Source organism: Micropterus dolomieu, linkage group LG23 (assembly GCF_021292245.1).
Source record: "Micropterus dolomieu isolate WLL.071019.BEF.003 ecotype Adirondacks linkage group LG23, ASM2129224v1, whole genome shotgun sequence".
Lineage (NCBI taxonomy): Eukaryota > Metazoa > Chordata > Actinopteri > Centrarchiformes > Centrarchidae > Micropterus > Micropterus dolomieu.
This window is the reverse complement of record NC_060172.1, coordinates 3,593,049-3,603,180: the sequence shown is the minus strand read 5'-3', so window position 1 is coordinate 3,603,180 and position 10,132 is coordinate 3,593,049. Positions and strand designations below refer to the sequence as shown.

Sequence of the window (10,132 nt, the reverse complement as noted above, 5' to 3'; positions counted from 1 at the left end):
TCAGGTTTACTAACCCTGGCAAACGTTAACTAACCCTGTCTCAGGTTTACTAACCCTGGCTAAAGTTAACTAACCCTGGCTACGGTTAACTAACCCTGGCTAACCCTGGCTACGGTTAACTAACCCTGACTTACCCTGGCTACGGTTAACTAACCCTGACTAACCCTGGCTACGGTTAACTAACCCTGACTAACCCTGGCTACGGTTAACTAACCCTGGCTACGGTTAACTAACCCTGACTAACCCTGGCTATGGTTAACTAACCCTGACTAACCCTGGCTATGGTTAACTAACCCTGGCTATGGTTAACTAACCCTGGCTATGGTTAACTAACCCTGGCTATGGTTAACTAACCCTGGCAAACGTTAACTAACCCTGTCTCAGGTTTACTAACCCTGGCTAAAGTTAACTAACCCTGGCTACGGTTAACTAACCCTGGCTAACCCTGGCTACGGTTAACTAACCCTGACTTACCCTGGCTACGGTTAACTAACCCTGACTTACCCTGGCTACGGTTAACTAACCCTGGCTACGGTTAACTAACCCTGACTAACCCTGGCTACGGTTAACTAACCCTGGCTACGGTTAACTAACCCTGGCTACGGTTAACTAACCCTGGCTACGGTTAACTAACCCTGACTAACCCTGGCTATGGTTAACTAACCCTGGCTATGGTTAACTAACCCTGACTAACCCTGGCTATGGTTAACTAACCCTGACTAACCCTGGCTATGGTTAACTAACCCTGGCTATGGTTAACTAACCCTGTCTCAGGTTTACTAACCCTTGCAAACGTTAACTAACCCTGTCTCAGGTTTACTAACCCTGGCAAACGTTAACTAACCCTGTCTCAGGTTTACTAACCCTGGCAAACGTTAACTAACCCTGTCTCAGGTTTACTAACCCTGGCTCAGGTTTACTAACCCTGGCAAACGTTAACTAACCCTGTCTCAGGTTTACTAACCCTGGCTAAAGTTAACTAACCCTGGCTACGGTTAACTAACCCTGACTAACCCTGGCTACGGTTAACTAACCCTGACTAACCCTGGCTACGGTTAACTAACCCTGACTAACCCTGGCTACGGTTAACTAACCCTGACTAACCCTGGCTACGGTTAACTAACCCTGACTTACCCTGGCTACGGTTAACTAACCCTGACTAACCCTGGCTACGGTTAACTAACCCTGACTAACCCTGGCTACGGTTAACTAACCCTGACTAACCCTGGCTACGGTTAACTAACCCTGGCTACGGTTAACTAACCCTGACTAACCCTGGCTATGGTTAACTAACCCTGGCTATGGTTAACTAACCCTGGCTATGGTTAACTAACCCTGGCTAAGGTTAACTAACCCTGGCTATGGTTAACTAACCCTGGCTAAGGTTAACTAACCCTGGCTAAGGTTAACTAACCCTGGCTAAGGTTAACTAACCCTGGCTAACGTTAACTAACCCTGGCTAAGGTTAACTAACCCTGGCTAAAGTTAACTAACCCTGGCTAAGGTTAACTAACCCTGGCTAAAGTTAACTAACCCTGGCTAAGGTTAACTAACCCTGGCTAAAGTTAACTAACCCTGGCTAAGGTTAACTAACCCTGGCTACGGTTAACTAACCCTGGCTACGGTTAACTAACCCTGGCTAAAGTTAACTAACCCTGGCTAAAGTTAACTAACCCTGGCTACGGTTGGCCAACCCTGGACCTCTCAGACCGACTTTTACTGACGTTAACAAACACAGAGTTTAATCCGGGTCTTACCTGGTCCAAAGCCGTCAGCAGTTACAGACCAACTGCAGGTTTTAACAAACTGAAGCGGGAAAATGTCTCTGAATTGATTTATTTCATCAGGAAACTGTAAATATTCATAGAAACTCAGACATTAATCTGAAGAGCTGCTGACTCTCGGCTATCAGCCGCCATGTTGGTCTGAGCCGGAATTGGACGAGGATGCGAGATCCTGATACGACGTTCACGGCTGTCAGGAAAAAAGACCACCGAGCTCACGCGATGAAACACTTTGTTTTGTAAATTATATCAAAGCGTCAGAATACAGGCGTTTTCACAAAACGAAAAAGCAGAGTCACATTCTTTGTGTGTTCACACATACTCGGCCAATAAACCTGATTCTGAAGTTGCAAAACAATTTGGGTTGAAGCCTAAACAGAACCATGTTGGATGAGTAACTCTCCCCTGTTTCTCGTAGATCTTGAACGCAGCATTATCCTTTGTGTTTCAATAAAGTTTTTGAAAGCAGTGACGTCATTTATTCCGCGTTGGCCTGGACGTGGCACCGAGGAGGAGCTGCGCCCTCTCCGGTTCATCACCGCTCATCTCCGGTTCTTCTCCGCCCCGGTACCCGGCTCTTCTGCGGCTCTAACCAGCAGCTTCTCCCGGACTGACCGGCTGACATTCTCCCCCGTCAGGTTTTTCATCGTCACGCCGCTGAACCGGGACCTTTTAATTAAAAATGGGTCTGACGATCTCGTCTCTGTTCTCCAAGTTCTTCGGGAAGAAGCAGATGAGGATACTGATGGGTGAGCACCGCGGCTAGGCTAACTAGCTCTGAGGCTAACCGGGCAGGAACCGGCGGGGCAGAAACGGTCTCTGCAGGCTGGTGTTAATATTCTAACGGTTAAAGTGTCCTGTTCTCAGTTATGAAGTCCCGGTTAGTTGAACTGAAACTCTGTCTTTAGCAAAACATACTAATAGAAGCTAACACGGCTAGCCGCCAGAAGCTAACGGTCAGAGCTAACGGAGTCTGAAGGAGATGTTTAACCATCAGCTTCACTTTCACGACTGTTTTAACACTATCTCTGAAATCAAAGTGTAAATAAAAAGTATTCCAAATGTGAAGACGCTTAAAGACTGTGATCAGCTGTCAAAGACAGTTTTCTGAGGTTAAAGTTTGATGTTCTTGTTTCAGTCGGTTTGGACGCAGCTGGAAAAACAACGATCCTCTACAAACTGAAGCTCGGAGAGATCGTTACCACCATCCCGACTATCGGTAAGTGATCAATAACACACAGTCACCAGCATCCCCACTGTTGAATCAGAATCAGATTTGTTGCCAGGTATGTGTTCACATACGAGGAATTTGACTCTGGATTGTACATTGCTCATCATGTGCTTACTCATACAATAATACAGTAATAAAATCAAACACAGCCTACAGTATAGAGACACATAATAACCAACGAGCTGGAAACGGTCAGAACCGGTTCTGACAGATGTTTGTGTTTCAGGTTTTAATGTGGAGACGGTCGAGTACAAGAACATCTGTTTCACTGTCTGGGACGTCGGTGGTCAGGACAAGATCCGACCTCTGTGGAGACACTACTTCCAGAACACACAGGTACTGAGCCAAGACCAGAACACAGGGGTACTGAACACAAGTACAGAAGTACAGAGGCAAACCAGGACACAGAGGTACAGAACACAGGTACAGAGGCAGAACCAGGACACAGAGGTACAGAACACAGGACACAGAGGCGCAGAACCAGGACACAGAGGTATAGAACACAGGTACAGAGGCAGAACCAGGACACAGAGGAACAGAACACAGGTACAGAGGGGCAGAACCAGGACACAGAGGGGCAGAACCAGGACACAGAGGGGCAGAACACAGGACACAGAGGTATAGAACACAGGACACAGAGGTATAGAACACAGGTACAGAGGTATAGAACACAGGTACAGAGGTATAGAACACAGGTACAGAGGTATAGAACACAGGTACAGAGGCAGTACCAGGACACAGAGGTACATAACACAGAACACAGGTGCAGAACCAGGACACAGAGGTGCAGAACCAGGACACAGAGGCAGAACCAGGACACAGAGGCAGTACCAGGACACAGAGGTACAGAACCAGGACACAGAGGTGCAGAACACAGGTACAGAGGGGCAGAACACAGGTACAGAGGGGCAGAACACAGGTACAGAGGGGCAGAACACAGGTACAGAGGGGCAGAACACAGGTACAGAGGGGCAGAACACAGGTACAGAGGCAGTACCAGGACGCAGAGGTGCAGGACACAGAGGTGCAGAGGTGCAGGACACAGAGGTGCAGAGGTGCAGGACACAGAGGTGCAGAGGTGCAGGACACAGAGGTACAGAGGTGCAGGACACAGAGGCGCAAGGCACAGAGGCACAGAACACAGGTACAGAGGTAGAACCAGGACACAGAGGTACAGAGGCAGAACCAGGACACAGAGGTGCAGAACCAGGACACAGAGGTGCAGAACCAGGACACAGAGGTGCAGAACCAGGACACAGAGGTGCAGAACCAGGACACAGAGGTGCAGAACAGAGGTACAGAGGCAGTACCAGGACACAGAGGTGCAGAACAGAGGTACAGAGGCAGTACCAGGACACAGAGGTGCAGAACAGAGGTACAGAGGCAGTACCAGGACACAGAGGCAGTACCAGGACACAGAGGCAGTACCAGGACACAGAGGCAGTACCAGGACACAGAGGTGCAGAACACAGAGGTGCAGAACACAGAGGCAGTACCAGGACACAGAGGTGCAGAACACAGAGGTGCAGAACACAGAGGTACAGAGGTGCAGAACACAGAGGTACAGAGGTGCAGAACCAGGACACAGAGGTACATAACACAGAACACAGGTACAGAGGTAGGACACAGAGGCGCAGAACCAGGACACAGAGGCGCAGGGCACAGAGGCGCAGGGCACAGAGGCGCAGGGCACAGAGGCGCAGGGCACAGAGGCGCAGGACACAGAGGCGCAGGACACAGAGGTACAGAACACAGGTACAGGACACAGAGGCGCAAGACACAGAGGCACAGAACACAGGTACAGAGGTAGAACCAGGACACAGAGGTACAGAACAGAGGCACAGACCCAGGACACAGAGGCACAGACCCAGGACACAGAGGTACAGAGGCAGAACCAGGATACATGGTAAGGTGAGCTTTGTTAAGCCCTGGATATACTTGCTTTTAACTACATGTTCGCGTACGTAAGATGGCTGCCACGCATTTCCTGCGTTCCTTTGGAGCGTAGCTTGTGCAAGTCCCCAGGAATTAACGCTACGTGTCCACGAGATGCAGTTCAGTACATGAACATGGGGGCAGTACGATGTCTCGTTAAAATAACAAGCTACTTGAGTGTAACTATGTTTGGTTTGTTTACAATGTGGGAATGTGGAGGTTGTCAAGGAAGATAATCCGGTGTTGGCGAAGGATGACCCGGTCCTGGTCTGCCCCCTTGTGGATTCAGGTTTAATCCTTCAGGTACACGCAAAGTAGGCAGGCAAGTATGTGAACAAAGCCGTTTGTGTGGCCGACGCCTGTCTACGCCTACGCATTGTTAAAAATTGAGTATATCCAGGGCTTCGAGCTCCAGGTTGTTCTGGCCGCACCAGAGAGCCAGCTGATCAGCCTCTCGTCTGCAGGCCGGCTCATCACCGTCCCAGATGAGGCCGCTGACCCTTCAGGAGTCTCTATAAGACATGATTATAGAAAATATAAACTATCACTTTATATTGATGAGATTTCTGAGGATGTGATGTCATGTGTGACCTCTGACTTCCTGTGCAGGGTCTGATCTTCGTGGTGGACAGTAACGACAGAGAGCGAGTAGCGGAGTCGGCCGAGGAGCTCTCTAAGATGGTGAGTAGCCTATACTTACTGCTGCTGTGAGAAACACAGTCACACAACACCTGTTGATGATGTCACTAGTCACATGACTCTCTCTGTAGATCCAGGAGGACGAGCTGAAGGAGGCAGTTCTTCTTGTGTTTGCTAACAAACAGGATCTTCCCAACGCCATGGGAGTCAGCGAACTCACCGACAAACTGGGTCTGCACAGCCTGCGCAGCAGAACTGTAAGAATGACGACGGATCGGTTATCAATACAATCCGTATGGAGCAGGGGTTCTCAAAGTGTGAGGCGGGCCTCCCCAGGGGGGCCCCAAACAGGTTCAGAGGAGGCTCAGTGAATGGACGTGAAACAACATCACATTACTGCATTAGTTATGAAAAGGAGATCCCAGAGAAGAAAAGCCTGCATGTGTGAGAGTTCAGAGATACGGTAGTTTCTGACTCCATTAGTTACTAAAAGCCTCTGGCAGAGCTTTTTAAACCTATTTGCTGCAGTCAGAAGTTTTGTCAAACAGCAGTATCAGGCTATTTTGGCTCAAATGTTGAGTCTATGGGATCCAATAATATAATCATGATCCCATTATGTATCCTGGAACTGAGCGAAACTTATGTGGCAGCGGGGCAGGGAACAATACGTCTGTATAGACTGTGCACGCTTCAAAATAAGAGCGCACTTGTATCCAAATAAATGTAAAACGTTCAGACCCTCTAGACCGGTAGTCGGCAATAGGCGGCCAGGTGGCTTTGATAGCAGAAAAATAACAGATACAGTTACTCACACATTCACTTCCTCTTAAGTGATTGTGCCTCTAAAATAAAAGTGTGAGAACGTGTTTTGCAGCAATGCTTTATTTATTAAGAGCTTTTACTTTGAAGGAGTCTCCGGCATGCTTGACACAGCTCTGAAAGAGCCGTCAGTAAACGTGTGATCGGATTCCCCTGAAGTAGGAACGCGCACACATCAGTGCAGCACGTGCTTTATTTTTTTTTTATTGTGAGCATGTGCAAAAGTGTCCTGTTATTAAAAAGTCTCTGCAGGAAGGTGTAATCGATCCTGCGTCCTCCCTAACAGGAGTCCTGCACAGCACCGACTCAGCTGCACGTGATTTGGAATCATTTGACTTTGTTCTGGCTCGCCATATAACGGCTTGTAAAACATTTGGCCCGATGCCAGACTTATTTGCCGACCCCTGGTCCTGGTCTAGACGATACTGGATCCTTTTAGCCTGATATCATCCTGCGGCTCACCTGTGCAGGTGTCTAATAACTGTTACCTGTGTGTTTCTGTCTCCTCAGTGGCACGTCCAGGCCACCTGTGCCACGCAGGGTACTGGTCTGTACGAGGGTCTGGACTGGCTCTCCAATGAGCTGTCAAAACGTTAGACCACCTGACAGGAAACAGGAAGCAGCAGACTGATGTCACCGACTGATGTCACCGTGTACAAACTGATGAGGAGGAAGAGGAGGAGGAGGAGAGTTTCACAGGACTGTTTTTGTTTTTTTTAAATTATAAATGTGTCTGTCTGTCTGTAGGAGGAAGTGATGTCATGGACTCTGAGCTCACTTTGATTTCCCATCATCCTCTTCTGTTCTTCTGCAGCTGTTTGTTAGATCTGTTTTTTCTTTTAATCCGCATGTTTTAACTCAGAATCATGTGACGGGATGTCAATGAAGAGGAGGGGCGGGGCTTAATACAGGTGACCGTGTACCTGTGAGCAGGGGGCGGGGTTTATGACAGGGGCCAGTTAGCTGGCGATTCCACAGAGCCGATCCTGAAGGCCTCGTCATTCCTTATCAATGTGAAGAAGCAGAGACGATGATGCAATAAAGGTTTTTTCTTCTCAGCTGTTTCCTGTTTGTTGACCTGAGCTTCAGAACCTCCTGAGGGTGAAGTCAGTTTCACAGAAATGTGCTAAACAAGTGTTTCTCAACGGGGGCGTCCACAAGATGACGGGGGGCGCTGGAAGCTACATTTTGAGAAAGGGGGGCGCGGAGCTGCGTTTGTTGAGCTGAAAGTTGTAAGGCGAGTTAAGATCCACAAAAATACGAGTGGAAACTTTCAACTACTTGCAAAAAACTGTGTGTGCAACATTAAAACATGCAAGTTTCCTCCACTGCGACTGGACAGCGTGAATCCTAAGCGCTCTGCAGGGTTTCCGTCAGCCTCTTGTGGCGCAGCTCCGTGCTGCCTTCAGGGGAACGGGAAGTCAGAGTAGCGATCATCTGTAAAATTTCAGCCAGATGGCGTTTACTGTGTGAACTCTGGAAAGCTGTCTCTATTATTACTGTGGAAAAATGTCTTTCTCTTAAAAGCGTTAACTTCTGCCCTTCTGTCGCCGTGTTTACACTTTCACGGGGGGATATTTCGCAGCGTCCAGCAGCTGATGTAATGACAGTAATGAAGTTTGTGCCATGTAGAGTGTCGATTTAAAAAGAAGTAACGTTAAAAGCTGCAGCCTTGCTCTGTTCGGGAGCAGCTGCAGATCTTTGCGGGGTTCGTTACAGCCTAATCTGAGCTTCACAGGGTCTCTGGTAGCCCGCTAACTAACTAAGGTTACCGGTGGAGATGAATAAATGAATAAGGAGAGAGAAATTGCCTGTTACGTGGTCGCCCCTGAAGTTTCAACAGCCTCTAAACGCCATCAGACTAACTGCTCCGCCCTTTATGGTCAAATATTAGTGTTCTTATTTTACACACTGCTGGCCGCAAGCATATATCATATCAAAATTCAGGGCAAATAGCCAAGATCTTTTTGTTGGGGGGCGGTTAGGGACCTGGATAATGGATAGGGGGGCGCTGGCCCAAAAAAGGTTGAGAACCACTGCACTGAACGAACATGACGGTGTGCTGAAGAAGACCGAGACCATGAACTCGTTACGTTAGGGAAGAGTTCAGAGGGAATAAAGCAGCTGGCAGGAGACTGTCAGACTCCCCCTGCTGGCTGTTAGAGAGAACGCAGGTTTAAGGCTTCACTCTTTCAGACTGCAGGTTCCTGCTCCGTTTAAAGGTTTATAGTTTTATAATGAATCACTTCTTTATCTCTGCTTTGGGTACAAAGAGACTTGTTTTTCTCCTGTAGTGATGCAGGAAGGAGCTAACGTTAGCACCATGGTTAGCTGCTACTACTACTGCTGTTTGCTTCATAACATTCAATTTATATGTATTGTGGTTTTCCACAACCTCTGTAACTAACTCAGTAAAATTTTATTTATATAGTGCCAAATCACAACAACAGTTATCTCACAGCGCTTTTCATAAAGAGCAGGTCGATTTTTCTGTTTAATGGAAAGTGACCCGTGCCAGCAGATAAAAGAGAAAGTGAGAACTGATTCAATAAAACATTTTCATAAAAACAGTGTCGACGTTAAAACTGCGAAGCTTACGAAGAAAGTGCATGCGTTGATGTGCTTTTTTACACACAGCATCAACCTGGTACTCAAAGTCTACTGTCGATCACAGTCCCAAGATATTTGTACTGCTGCACTAGTTCAACTGGCTGGTTGTCCATTACAACAGGGGAAATGACAGTGGGGTTTCTACTGAAGTCGATGCACATCTCTTTCGTTTTTGCCACATTAATATTTAAAAAAGAGGATTTACACCAATCAATAAAATCCTTCACTACAGGACCGTGTTCGGGGTCATCACTGCTGAGGATGGACACAATGACCGACTCATCCGCAAATTTAATAATGTGGCGCTGTTCATTATGGCTTCATCCACGCCTCTGCCCGACCTGTAGGCAAACTGGAGAGGGTCTAACTTATCCTGTACAGTGTCCAAAAGTGCACCCTTCACTAGCCTTTCAAAAGCTTTCATGACAAGAGATGTGAGTGTCACTGCTCTGAAGTCACTGAGGGTCTCAGGAACAATTACTGAGTCCTTCCGAAGACAAGGGACCTTATGCAGCTGTAAAGACAACTGGAAGATGAAGCAGAAGATGTCTGCCAGCTGGACAGCACAGTTCTTCAGAACACGACCCCCGATCCCATCGGGACCTGGACTCTTCCTTTCTTTTACACCACAAAAGAGTTTCAAGACCATGAATTTATCAATGGGCACAATTGACTAGTAACAATAGTCGTTGCAGCAGAGGGTGTCGAGCAGGAACACGGGAGCAGCAGGTGACCCGCAACCACAGATCCAGACTCCACAGCTCCAGAGCCAGAAACACCTGCAGGAAGTGATAGGAGGAGAGAGGAGAGGGACGAGAAAGCACAAGACTACCAGAAAGGGGAGAAGTTGTGTTAGTAACATGCAATAATGGGATGAGGTTGCATACAGAGGGAGAGAAAGTAGAGGAGAGAGGAGCTCAGTGCATCATGGGAAATCCCCCGGCAGTCTAGGCCTATAGCAGCATAACTAAGGGATGGTTCAGGACTCACCTGAGCCAGCCCTAACTATAAGCTTTATCAAAGAGGAAAGTCTTAAGCCTACTCTTAAATGTGGAGATGGTGTCTGCCTCCTGAACCCAAACTGGAACCTGGTTCCACAGGAGAGGAGCTTGAT

General features: G+C 47.9%; 1 protein-coding gene across 1 annotated transcript; it reads left to right on the top strand.

Annotated features, from left to right (window-relative positions):
• Positions 1–2,269: 2,269 nt before the first annotated feature.
• Positions 2,270–7,466, top strand: LOC123963578 (ADP-ribosylation factor 4). Its single transcript, XM_046040524.1, has 6 exons — positions 2,270–2,533; positions 2,923–3,003; positions 3,242–3,351; positions 5,560–5,631; positions 5,721–5,846; positions 6,919–7,466. The coding sequence occupies exons 1-6, from the start codon at positions 2,467–2,469 to the stop codon at positions 7,003–7,005; spliced, it is 543 nt and encodes a 180-aa protein (XP_045896480.1). The 5' UTR covers positions 2,270–2,466; the 3' UTR covers positions 7,006–7,466.
• The last annotated feature ends 2,666 nt before the right edge of the window (positions 7,467–10,132 follow it).